General features: G+C 32.6%; 1 protein-coding gene across 1 annotated transcript in view; it reads left to right on the top strand.

Moving 5' to 3' along the window:
• The window catches only part of LOC142323211 (methionine aminopeptidase 2-like), a 17,025-nt gene extending 2,698 nt beyond the window's left edge, over nt 1–14,327 (top strand). The window contains exons 4-7 of the mRNA XM_075362550.1: nt 1,482–1,623; nt 3,802–3,976; nt 10,627–10,757; nt 13,985–14,327. Of these exons, the coding sequence (XP_075218665.1) occupies nt 1,482–1,623; nt 3,802–3,976; nt 10,627–10,757; nt 13,985–14,106 (570 nt within the window). The 3' untranslated portion in view covers nt 14,107–14,327. The remainder of the gene's footprint in view (nt 1–1,481; nt 1,624–3,801; nt 3,977–10,626; nt 10,758–13,984) is intronic.

Raw genomic sequence — 14,327 nt, 5'->3', positions numbered from 1 at the left:
TTTTAGAAAAAAGGGATTTTTTGTTATATATTGACCAAGTTAATTTTTGGGATTTAATCATTTTATTTGTCCTGTTTTGCCATGTCACTTTTTCATTTAAATTATAAGTTATTATTTCCCCTAGATATTTAAATTGTTTTACTATTTTATTTTTCTGATTGTTTACTGTAATGTGCTCTATTACCAGAGGATCTATGGCCATTAGTTCAGTTTTTTCGAAAGAGATATGAAGCCCTATCTTTTGTGCTACGTTTTGATTTGTGTTTTGGCTTCTTGAATATTATTTGCTAAAAGAGCGAGGTCATCTGCAAATCCTAGGCAATTTAGTGTGATGGAGTTTTTCTTAGTACCCATTTTTATATTTTTGGGGTTTATTTCATACCATTTTCCCATGACAAATTCGAGGGCGCAGTTAAAAAGGAGTGGTGAGAGGCCATCTCCTTGCCTCAATCCAGTTTTTATGTAGAAGGGTTGAGAGAGTTCACCTCTGAATTTCACTCTGGACTGGGTATTGGTTAAAGTTAATTTTATCATGTTTACGAGTTTAGGGTGAAGGCCCAGGTTTCTCAGAATATTCAGCATGGATGGTCGGTGTATACAATCATAGGCCCTTTTAAAGTCGACGAAGGTGATTATTAGTTGTTTTTTCCGTCTTTTATATAAGTCCATCATAAGTTTTAGGGATATTATTTGCTCCGGGCAACCTCTCCATGGCCTAAATCCCCCTTGGTATTCCCCAAGTTCCAGTTCAAGTTGGTCTTTGCATCGGTTGTATATGATTCTCGACAGGATTTTGTATGTGCAATCTAGGAGAGATATGCCTCTAGTTTTCCGGATTAGTTTTATCCCCTTTTTTATGTAATGGATGAATGAGGGCTGTGGTCCAGTGTTCTGGAAGTTTTCCTTCGTTCCACATTTTCACGAGACATAGATGTAGGGAAGTTTTGACTGAATAAACTGATGAGTGTTTCCAGAGTTCTGCGAAAAGCTGGTCTTCTCCGCTTGCTTTGTAGTTTTTTATTTCATTTAAGGCTGCGAGAACTTCTTGAATTGTTGGCGGGTTGATATTTACCGGTGAAGTTTTAACTGGAGTTTCAGTGTCAATCTCAAAATTTTCCTCTACAGAGCATTGTTTCCATTAATTTGCACTCCCTACATGTTCTTCATATTAGTTATTATACTCCTGCTATGTACTGAAATTGTGGATAATTATTAAACTATCCTTGTATACTCACTTAGCAGCAAATTTGTTAATATATATATTTTTTCCTTAAATTATAGTATTTTTTCAGATTTTTCTTTTTGTTTCGTTGTCATTAAAGTTTCAAAGCAATGGAAGTAGACAGCATCTTCATCACAGTTATATTTTTTCAAACTGCTGGTATAATAGTAGCAGTCTTTATAAGTTGTAATTTATTCCTTTAAAATTTAAAGTAATCCAGTTTCCATGATTAATTACATTATTTTCTGTTTTATTTTAGGCTGCTGGAATTGATGTTCAATTATGTGAAGTGGGTGCTGCTGTACAGGAAGTTATGGAGTCATATGAAGTCGAATTGGATGGCAAAACATATCGTGTCAAATCGATTCGTAATCTCAATGGCCACTCCATTTCACCATATCGTTAGTATTTACATTATAGTTTTATTTTAGTTTTTTTTTTTTTTTATTATTTATTAAATGCCATTCGTTATTAGTACAGTTTATACTTTTTAATTCTATGTCATTGATGGTCATAGTAAATGTTAGCGGTGATAGTTTTTTACATTGCTAAAAATTACACCTTTGAAAGTTTACTGACCGTGCAGCAAAACTTTCTTGTGGTTTTTTGCACATTTAATGTTTCCAGCAAATGTTATTTGGAGATGAGCTGGGTGTTAAATTTTTATTGGAGATTGCATTTTTTTTGTTGTTGATTAGAATTGTTTTATTGTATCTGTAAAGAAAATATTAATAAAATTAAATGTAATTATCAAATATATTTTTTTACATTAATATAAAGCCACTTGTAAAAGATATTTTATGGGAAAAATTATTTTAAATAACTTAACAAAATTTTTGTAACTTGTAATGGTAAAAAAATTCACTTTTTTTTAAATTTTTTGAAGGAAAAAACCAAATATTTTAGCAAAAATACATATTCATCAATCATTTACAAACTGTAATTTCATTACACGCCCGGCTTTCATTGTGCTTGTTGCTGGAATTTATTCATTCGCTTGACTGTATAAGTCCCAATTACAGCTACGTGTGACCAGGATTTAAACCTATAATCTTCTGGAATGAATGACCGAGATGCTACTGCTTCACCATAGAGGTTGCCAGAAATAGTTTATTTATAAGTAGAAGGGCAACAGATTGTTGTGATCATTTATGATTATGATGTAATATTTATAATAATAATGTTATGCATGGGAAAACTGTGAGAGATAGATTAGTGTTGGATATTTGGATTGACTGTCATAAAATTCTTAAAAAAGAAGGCCAATTGAATTGCAAAATGATGATTTATAATGTTTTTGGATTGGAAAGAATTTTTGCCGATAAGATTAAAATTTTTATATTGTAGAATGTAACTGTCAGAAGTTCTTGGTGGAATGCCTAAAATAGCTTGAGGATGCTCGCTAAAGAGTTACTTTTCTTTATGTCAAAGCATGACGCTGTTTCACAAGTAAAAAATAAGGTTTTACTCATGTAGAACCAAACGAGGAATTTTTTACCAACTCCCTTTCAGCAGAGATTCAGATCAGAGTGTCTACTATCACTTCATCGAGATGACAACCAATTGGCTTTAATTACTAACTGTTGAAACCAATGCAAGAATGATGATAATAACTAATTTAGTACCCTGTTCAGGGAATAATGAAACAGATTCATTACAGGTACTGTAGTGAAAAATCAATCATTAATTTTTTTTTGCCTGGATGACGAACAAACCCTGAATAAATTTAGGTATTTTATTGGTTTTTACTAAATTTTTTCAGCCATACATCTTTTTATTTAAAAAATTATTCAGTTTGTTGTTAAATGCTCAAAATTTTTTTTTATGTTAATTTTAAAACACTTCAGTCATGATTTTTGATTTTATTACATTCACTTAAATACTGATTTTATGTACGATTAAAAAAATATTTTCTAAAAATTGGCAGGATTTTTATCTGAAGGGAAGAATATGAATGAATGATTTTTTCATTACGGTTAATTTTTTTTTGAAAATGTTTTAATAAAAACTAGGAGAGGCATATATACTTTAATGAATTAATACTTGATGTGGCTGATGTACAATCATGAATCCGAAAAAAGAGGAGTCCCAGAGGCAGTCAATGGTCAATCTCCCCCTTAATAATACAAAGGAATGTATTATTTCTTCAAGTTTTGGTATTATCAACTTAGAGAACATAGTGGGGGGTTTGTCAGGATTGTGTTCACAGAACTGATATGAGGAAGAATTGTTCAACGATAAGAGTAATGACCGACGGTAAGAGAGGAACAATTTAACTGTTATCTTAATTTTTACTACCTTTTACCCAGTGTTGCTTAATTAAACCAGTCACAAAATTATTAATTTTTGTATTAACTGAATGGTTTAGATGGATTTCTGATTAGATGAATATACTCAGTTTTAACCATTCAATTTAAGTTACATAATGAAATTTTTATTTGTAATGAAGAGAAGTAGAATTTTTATAAAATGACAGAATCAGAGAATCATAAATTGAGAGAGGAAAGAGAGTGTTAGGAGTGGTTGAGATAAATGCTGTATTAGCCAAATAACTTATTTTTCTTTTCTTTTTTATTTAGGTATCCATGCCGGTAAGACTGTTCCCATTGTGAAGGGTGGTGAAGCCACAGTAATGGAGGAAAATGAGTTTTACGCGATAGAAACTTTTGGCTCGACTGGACGTGGTCAAGTACATAACGATATGGATGTTTCACATTATATGAAAAACTTTGATGCCGGTTACATACCTTTAAGGTAATACTCTTAAAAATTTTTTTGTATAAATTTGATTGTTAACATTTTTATTTTTCTGGCTGTGTAGTTATATTGTTTTGTATGGACTGATTTAGAAGATATTCAGCAATTATTTTTGTATAAGGGAAATCGATGCTGTTTAATTTTGATCACAGTCAGTGAAGGAGGAAGCAAGGGAGTAAAAATCTGGTTGCTGTATCTCAAAATTTCACTGTGTATAAATTTTTTACACTTTATATAAATATATACATATACTGAGTGATATTTAACTATGGAAACAGCTTTATACTGCACATCTTAGAAATACAGTGTGTCCCATATAAAACGCAATCCATCATCCATGAAATTTCAAAAGTCAAGCTTACTCCCCTACTCGTTACTGAAATGGACTCGTCCAACATCTGAACTTCGTGGCGACGCAGTAGAACACTACCGATAGTAACAACAATGCAATCATAACGATCAGTGTATTGCTAGAGACAAGATGGTGTTTTTGCTAGATGAATGGGTTTCCATTGTCGAGTCGTATTTCAGTATGAAATCAGCAGTCGCAGTGCTAGATTTATTTCGCCATAACTAGCCGGATAAACCGGCTTCTAACAAAGCATTAGTATTAAGGTCAGTTGCAAAATTTAGAGAGACCGGTTCTGTTAATAACAAGGAACACAAAAGATCTGCGTCCGTATTGAATACTCAAAAAATACTTATCATTTTTCAACTCAAGTCACATTCTCAAACTGATTAGTTGATTTCATTACATTACTATTTCTCGTCAATTGTGCATTTGGGCAATTTCATTTAGTTCTGAGGGCCAGTATAAAATATCTATTATAAATATCTGATTTTTTTGCTTGATTCTGATTACATATCATTGATGTTTATTAATTTTGGTTACAATGTATGGGTTTACAACTGCCATGGGTCATTCCATAATTCTTTACTTGCATGCTTGCATTCTCTAATGTTCTATTTAATTTTCTCAGGAAAGTTATGAAGCTCCGCTAGCTTTTTTTAAAGATTCTCATATCTCCAATTTTCATTTTAGATCATCAATATAATTTTTACTTTTTTTTACACTACCGATTTTATTTTAATCAATCTTCCTCTCATAATTTGTCTCAGCCAGTTTTTTCTGAATTGCTTTGAATGAGTTTCTACTCTTGTTAATTCTTCATGTTACCTTTTCATTTTGTCTGCCCATTTGTTAGTTTTCTTTTCACCTCTTCCTGGCCCATATTAAAATCGTTCAATTTTTTTTCTTAGTGTCCATATTTCACATCCATTTAGAAGTACATTTCTTCTTATTTTGAAATGTTAACTCCATTTTATGGTGTGATAACCATTTCTTTCTATCAAACGCTTTAGGCACTACTATTCTTTGTTTCGTTCTCTCTTTTTTTCTTTTTTCACTGTTGTAATTTTCTATTAACAGTATATGTATGTTTTATTTATTCAATTTACCATTTTTTGTCCTGAGATTCATCGTCTTATTATTGCCTTTTATTTTTCATTAATTTTCTTTTCTCGATATTTATTTTTATTCCGTATTATATTATAAATCTTGTAATTTTAAAATCATGTGTTTGAATATTTTTGATCATATCTTTAACAATGTGTGTATCAAATAAAATCTGTTACAGGCAGTACTATTTCTTACTCTTTTTCATTTGTTAAACCATTCAGTTTGAGCTGCTTTTTTCCTTTGTCAAACCACTCGGTTTGAGCATCCTTTACTCTTATTACTTTCTTATTCGGGTATAATCTGTAAATAATCTTCACAACAGTTCTGTTTTTTCGGTGTGAAATGCTTTAATAAAATTCTAAGCTTGTCACCATTTTTAAATACATAACATTATTATGCTTATGTACATTCCCTTCTTAAGTGTATCATCCCTTGAGTCTTTCTCAAAAGGTAGAACAAGTTTTCAAAATACAAAAATTGGCTGTTTGGTGCCCATAAATCTTTGAATTATGTAGACTGTATTTTGTAAAATGTTAATTTATCTGTTTTTTTACGTTCATGAATGTGCAATCTTTGCTAAAAAGAATAGTCGTAGCTGGGAAAGTCATGCAACACTTTGCCATCTTTTATATATATACTAGCTGTACCCACCACGCTTCGCTGTGACACATTGTGGTTGCATGGATGAGAAATGAGAAACAAAAAAAGCATACGTTTCCTAGAAGTTAAATTTTGCAATACTTGTGGATATACAATATTTTTTTGTTTTTCCACTGTCTGCGTAGATATAAAGGTTATCTGGTTTGCCGACTCGAGAACACGCACATACAGTTGTCCATGTGAGAAGCAATCCGCATCTAAATTTAAACCACACAATTCTAAAGATTGACCTTGAGCTTTATTGATTGTGATTGCAAATGCCAATCGAATTGGGAATTGCAATCTTTTAAATTGAAATGGTGTATCGGTCGGGATCATGGGTATTCGAGGAATGAGGACATCTTCACCTTCGAAAGGTCCCGTTAAAATCGTTGCTTCCACTACGTTATTCATCAATTTCTTAACTGCAAGTCGCGTGCCGTTGCAGAGTTTTGGCTGATTAATATTCCGCAACAGGATAATTGGCACACCTATTTTCAATTTTAATATGTGTGGTGGCATCCCTGGCAGATCAAGTGAGTTTAAAAATTCCGTTGGATAATTAACTACTTCATCTGCTTCCACAACGATGTCTATCGACTTATATGCAATTTCCTCACTTTGAATGCTGGATTGAAAAACATTATTAAGTTGATAGACATCTTTATTCTTTGCGGCAAGGATAGCTCGTTCACTGAGCCGATCGTGATTTCTGTGATTAGTTTGAATATCAGGAAATACTTTTTCGATCAGTTCTTCTTTCGATGTTACTAAATTACAAAAATTATCAGGAAATGATATTCGTCTAGACGTCTCATCGACTGGCAGTTGTCCGTTTCCAATGCCCAGTAACTGTCGTGAGAATACCTCAGCTGATGGATCGTTCTGCAACTGGACACGCATATTCGTTGTCGACTGCAATGTACATACGTGTCGCCACAGTGTTGAATATTTCAGGCAAGCATTTATTTCGTCTACTGGTGTCGATCGAGAAATTACAGGCAATCTTTGCCTAAAATCTCCTGTGAGCAATATCAAAGCATTTCCGAACGGTTGAACGATTCCACGCAAATCTCGTAACGATCAAGAGCTTTAAGCGATTTTTTATGTGCCATCATGCATTCATCCCAAACAGTGAGTTTACATTTTTGTAATACTTTTCCCATACAGGATGCTTTGGAAATATTGCATGCAGGAGTCTCGATGATTTGCATGTTTAATGGCAACTTCAGAGCTGAATGCGCAGTCCTTCCACCTGGTAACAATGTTGCAGCTATTCCAGACGAAGCAAGAGCTAAGGCTATGCCATTTTTTGATCGAACCATTGCTAGAATCAATCTAATGAGGAATGATTTCCCAGTTCCTCCTGGCGGATCCAAGAAGAAGGTCCCCCCAGCTCCGTCATTTATCATTTGCATTATGCGATCATAAATGCCTATCTGTTCACGCGTTAATTTGGGAATGTTTGATCGGACATATGACTGAAGATCACCGATGTTGTAACTCTGTTCACGGCGTAAATCCACATCAAATGAAGCAATCTCAGCTCGGGTGGGTGCTGGCATTCCCATTGACTAAGAACTTTATTTGCATTAGCTAAGCACTTGTCTTCAATATTTATCAATGCTTTGTTGTAAGTGCCTTCTGTAAATTCAGACAAAAGTAAATATTTAACCTAACAAAGGATTTTTTGGTCATTATGTAGGGATATTATTTTCTGTGTATTTGGTTATTTTGACTTTTTTTGTTTGCATAGTCTTAAGTCTATCTGGGCTATAAGAAAGTTGGGTGTTTTTTTAATTTATTTACTGTAAGTCATCCTTCTTGGTGGCTTTTTCTTTTTGTTTTGGTGTTTTTTTTTTTTAATAAAATACTGATGTTTTAGCTGTTATTTAACAGCTAAAACAATAATTCAAAGAAATTTGATACTTAATCAGTTATGATTTTGTTTACATTGGCAACGACCATGCGGGCTCTTTGTGATTGGTCGTTGTGTTTGACATCGGCCATCTTGCATTGATCTGATTGGTTTTCCTTTGTTTACATTTCCAAATTAAAAATAGATGAAAACAATCTTTGATGTGGGTTATATATTGTGATAAAATTTGAGCTCAATCGGTGCAGAACATTTTGAGTTTTTGAAGCGTACACAAATGAACTTAACATTTTTATATATATAAAGATATATATATATATCAAGCAAATGCCGAATAAATCAAGGTTTCTTTTTTTATCTGTGGAGTAGTATTTCTACGAGGTCTGTTCAGAAAGTAACCCAATTTAATGTTTTTAATCTTTATTATTAATTTTACAGATGATTGGTTTTTGTCTTCTTCAAAGTATTCATCTCTCTTACTAATACACTTTTTCCAGCGGTGTTTCCACTTCGCCAAGCAGTTCTGGATAGCTTCATTTTAAATGACTTTTAAGGTCCATGACGAATTTGCTGTAATGTCATCAATAGTCTTAAACCTTTCATCGCTGATTTTAATTTCAGAAATAAGAGAAAAATAATTTGACCAGCAGGGAGGCAGATGGAGGACAGTTGTCTGATTTTTGGCACAAAACTGAGTGTGCGGGCGCGCATTGTGTTGAAGGAACCATGAGTTGTCTTACCACAGCTCTGGTCCCTTTCTGCGGATTTTTTTCACGTAACCATTGTAAAACACTTTGATAGTATGCCCATGCCCGGTTCACTGTTTCACCTTGAGGCAAGAATTCAAAATGCACAGTTCCGTTAAAATCAAAAAAACAGAGAGCATTACTTTGACATTGGATCGAAATTGACATGCTTTCTTAGGGCGTGGAGATTCTTTGTCAATCCATTGGTGATGATTGAACTTTTTGTCTCAATATCGTAGCTGTAAACCCAGCTTTCATCTCCTGTTATGATCCATTGCATGAATATTTCATCGTCATCTGCTTGTTCAAGAAGTTGCTGCCAAACATCTACTCGATGTCCTTTTTTGTTGTCATCAAATGAACAAACTGTACTGCAACTCGATGCATGTTAAATTTTTCACTCATAATGTTATGGCATTATCCAATCAAGATGCTTTAACCTCTTGTGCAAGTTCTCTGACAGTCAATCGGCGATTTGCACACACCAGGTAGTTGATTTTCTGAATGCAGGTGTCATCCATCAGTTGAAGTCCAAGGCCTTCTTGGTCGATGACCACCTTCAATTGACTGATGACCATTTTTAATCGTGAAAACTGTTCGTAACATTGTGTACACCCAAAGTGTCATCTCTGTAAGCTTGTTTCGAAAGTTGAAACTTTTCTGTAAAAGTTTTCCCCAGTTTCATGCAAAATTTTATATTGTATCCATTGCTCCCAAAAATTGCACATTACAAAAATCGTTTTACTAACACTTAAACACGTTGCACTCAAATAATAATAACGTGAAAATTAAATGAGATACCAATAATCCAAGAACATGTGGTTGCAGAGGAGGTTATGCAGAATAACAGTGCTGCCAACCACAGTCACTAAATATCTGTTGGCGCATAATTAAAATGGTTGGTTATTTTCTGAACGGATCTCGTATACTCATTCCTAATGTGAGCTAAATAATATATTATGTAAACATCAGAATAAAAGATCTATTTGTATATTTCACCGGTAGTTCTTGTGAAATTAATTTCATCGTTGTTTGTATATGTCTTTTATCAGAATTTAAATTCTGTTAAAAACAACTTAATTCTGTTGTTCCAATAAATTAAGAAAATTTATGTTATTCTTTATTTCATTTTATAGTTTTGCATGTTTTTATTTATTTAACTTCTTTTTTTTAATGAGCATGTTTTTATTTATTTAACTTCTTTTTTTTAATGAATTTGGCCGACAACCACATGAAGCAACATTTTGCATTCTTTTTTCTGATCAGACGTTTTCTTTTTTCCTCTTGGGAATCCTCGAAATATTGTAACAGTTTTCTGATCGTAATCTTATACTATTTCTTCAGGTTTTTTCATTTCTTTTAGGCCTTTTTGCACTGAAGTTTATTGAATTCTGTTCTTTTTGTTGTAAATATGATTGAAGATTTGTTTTGTGAACCTGCTATTCGTTCTTATTAAGTGGCCAAAGAATTTGGTTCTTTTTTTCTGATGGAATCTGATGTTTTCTCAGTTTGATTGTATTTGTAAATGCATAAATACGTGTAAATACTCATATTTATTACTTCTAAATATTTGTTTTCATCTATTTTTATTGGTCCCAAGATTTTCCTTTCTTTATTAATATTGGATTTATTTCACCTGATTTCAAACTAAAGGTATGTTCTTATGCATTTAGGCCTTCCAGCTTGGTTATTATATTGCAATGCCTGATATCGGTTTTTATTGAGATGCCTTTTTTTTTTATGTAAATATCTTTTGTTGGTAGGCCAAATTCTTTTTTCTCATTCTTCTTTGATCAGCTTCTTTCTCTAAACCATGATTTAGATTATTTCCCCAAGATATTTAAGTTTATTGACTTTGTTGATTTTTCCATTTTTTGTATTTAGGGACTTAATTTATTTATCGTTACTTTTTTTTTATTTGTTCTAGATTGGGATCATCAAGAAGTTTACTGAATACCATCAATACTTATTTTGGTACTTTAGCATTTTGTAAAAGATGGTTGGACAGAGTCGGATGTACTAAATATCAGATGGCACTTAAATATCTTTGCGAAAAAGGTATTTCTTTTTTTTTATACAGAGTTATCATAAAAGAATGGTGCAGTTTTGAACATGGTTTAAATTAAAACTAAATTACAGTTTGTTTTTTATTTTTCAAATTTGTCGTCTCAAACATTTTTTTACATAATTAATAAATTTCAATATGTGCACCCTTAGTCGCTTGACAAATGTCCAAACTATACTCGACTTCTCTCCAAACATTAGTTAACATTTCTTCCTTAACGGTTGTCATCGCTTCATTAATCCTGTTTTTTAAGCGGTTTAGGTCGCAAATTTTTTTGTGTATAAACAACGCAAGATGTACCCCCGCAAGAGAAAATCGCAAGGTGTCAGGTCTGGAAGCCAAAGTACGGGTCCTTGCCAGCCTATCCATCGATCTCTTTCGTTCAAAGTGTCCATAACCGGTGCATTGAAGTGCGGGGGAAGCACCATCTTGTTGGAAATGAAGTCGATGAATGTTTTCGAGTTCACCCGGCTGAGGAAAGCAATAATCTGTTAACATGTCAAGGTACACGACTCCATTAACTGTTTTTTCGGCAAAGAAGCAAGGCCCTATTACATGATTTTCATCACACCACACCAAACATTAACTTTAGGCAAATCGCGTTGTTTCTCGATAATTGCATGTGGGTTTTCAGAGCTTCGTATTTGTGGATTGTGTCTGGTAACACATCCATTCACGTGGAATGTAGCTTCGTCTGTAAAAATTATATCGTCTAAAAATGGTTCGTTTTCAATCATTCTTGTACGACATTTGAACAGCGAAATTGGAACGTTTTACACCATTTTGGGTTTCAATTCCTGCAGTATCTGGATTTTGTAAGCATGTAAGTTTGGTTTTTTACGTAAAACTTTGTGAACTGTTGATTTTGGAATACCTAATTTGACGCTTCAACAGGGGATGGACTTCCCAGCACTTCTAATTGCCGATCATCTAATTATTCACCCGTTTCGTCCGGTACACTCGGTCTGCCGGTTGATTTCTGTTTCTTAACCGATCCGGTTTCTTCAAATTGTTTGAACCGACGCGTTATGTTATTTTTGTGTGGTGGATCTCTTCCGAAATCACGTCAAAACACACGTTGAACTAAAATTACAGATTTTAATTCAGCCATCAATAAAACACACTTTGCTTTGTCTTTATCTGAGAACGTAGTAACTCGCTAAACTCACCGCAACAACAATACAAGAACTGACGTTTGTCTTTATTTCTTGACTACATATTTTACAATATGCAACAATTTTTAATGTTTTAATTTTAACGTGTAATTTTCAAAAACATTTTTATTAACTGATGATGAGGAAAACTCTCGACAGCGCTTTTATGATAAAAATTGAAAGAGCAATAAGATAAGGTAAGCAACATCGTTGGATTTTGTACTCTTGGTAGAAAGCTAAGTTATACGTTTGTCCTTTATTATATATTATTTAATATATGAAATATAAACAACCAAAACACAATAATTAGATAAGTTATACTTAGAATATTAATTCCAAGAATTAATTTTTGTGGAATAGAATTCAATACCGACTGAAGATGCGGGATCCTGTGAAAATCAATTATTGGAATTAATATGGTAAGTATAATTTTTCTGATACTGTGTTTTGGTGATTTATATTTTGTATAATATTAAATTTTATTATGGAGTGGTCAATATGTTAATGAATTATTTGAATTTTCAAAAATTTATTTATGCAGTATACATATTTAAAACTTTAAGTTTTGATTGAAATTAAAAGTATCAGAGAAGTAATTTGAAGCGTGTAAAATGATCTGTTTTTATTTGGGTTGGACAATAACTTTCCTGCTAATTAGCATTCTGATGAATCGTTCCTTTTTGTTTATCGATAGAAATAGCATTCTACACTACAGCCATATTATGACAATATATCACAGTTCTGTGATATATCAGTTCAGTAATATATCATAATACTGTGATATTTGTACCAGGAGATAATATTTAGTACGGGCAATCTATGTCCATCATTCAAAATCTGGTACAGAAGAAGTAATACATTGAAATTTGACATTGAAGTAACAACTATTCAAGGAAAAAACTTAAAATGTAAAAATTATCCTGTGATGAAGAAAAAGAAAATCAAAGATAAATTAGAAGAAAATAAATAGGGTAAAAAAAGGAAATGAAGTGTGACAGAAAGAAACATTACTTTAAACATTATCTTACTATTTAAAATGTATATGTAATTTAATAGGCGTACAAGGAGGAAGTCATCTGGTGTGCACAGCAGATTTTTTCCTTTACTTTCGCATTAACACTATACAGAAAAGATGACACGATCGCCTAGTTTTTTCAGAAACTAGGAGAGCTTTTCAGAAAGTCAATTAAGATCCGTGAGCATTCCAAAAGATAGTGGCCATCGATTATCTTTGCTGTTGATGTCAATGGTTTTTCTCTTCTGTGGAATGAATTCCTGTACTTTGACTGCTGTTTTTGACTGTTTGTTTTCAGCAGGTCAGTAGCAATATACGAGTGTTTCCCAATATGAAATTGCACAAAATTTCCTCTTGAATATGTTGAAACAGCTCTAAACTGTGTTTAAAAAATGTTTACTCGCTCACACTTTTGATAGATTGTGATATAATTATGGCATCCATCTTGAAAACTATTTTGGATATTTATCCAAAATATGATGTACTTAATCATTTAAGATGTCATTAGTCTTTGTGATCGGTTTCTATTCTCAGTCATCATATGAATTTTTATTTAATATTTTGCTGTTTAATCTCTATAGATCGTTATCCAGAATATTCAAAACCGGTTCTAATCGATAAAGCTAACTCGCAATAATTATCTCCCCCGGTTTTAATTTCTTTGTGGTTTTCACTTTCAAAAAGTAATGATTGATCACCACACATAATTCTCTTTCATTCGTTTTTTACAAATTAAAATACTCGATCGACTCAAATGATTGCCAGCAACAGATTTATGAATGTACCTGCCAGAAAGTCGGTGTATGCTCTAGTGGAGATGCGGTAAACTAAGAACAAAGAACAACTTCAGTAATGTAGTGTGCATGGAAGTAATCAGACACCCTTCATAAGAAAGCGTGTGAAAAAATCTTTTCAGAGGATGATGTAAACTGAGACCTGGTTTGACCGTGGAATTAAAAAATAGAAAGATTTTAAATTGATCTCTCCCCTGTTGAATATTTCTTTGTAAGTGTATTATTGTGTTGTTTATAAATTTTATTTATTTTTTCAGATATTGTTGAAGCGTATCCGCCACTGTGCGACATAAAGGGTTGTTATACTGCTCAGTTTGAACATACAATCGTGTTACGACCTACATGCAAAGAGGTTATTAGCCGTGGAACTGATTATTAAATAAATGTGTACAGTAACCTCGTCGTATTGTTCTGTTTTGTTACATTGTTATTATTTTTTATTATTATGATCATTATTGTGGAGTTTTATATATATGTTTCTTTTTTGTGAAATTTATTTTTTTTTTGCTTTGTTAATATTTTTTTTTAGTTTTGATGCGATCCTGATTATGTATCTGGATTCAGTAAGTGGAATATTGTGTTTACATTTTGGATAGTGTA

This window comes from Lycorma delicatula, chromosome 4 (genome assembly GCF_047948215.1).
Source record: "Lycorma delicatula isolate Av1 chromosome 4, ASM4794821v1, whole genome shotgun sequence".
Taxonomy (NCBI): Eukaryota; Metazoa; Arthropoda; class Insecta; order Hemiptera; family Fulgoridae; genus Lycorma; species Lycorma delicatula.
This window is presented reverse-complemented; position numbering and strand designations above follow the sequence as displayed.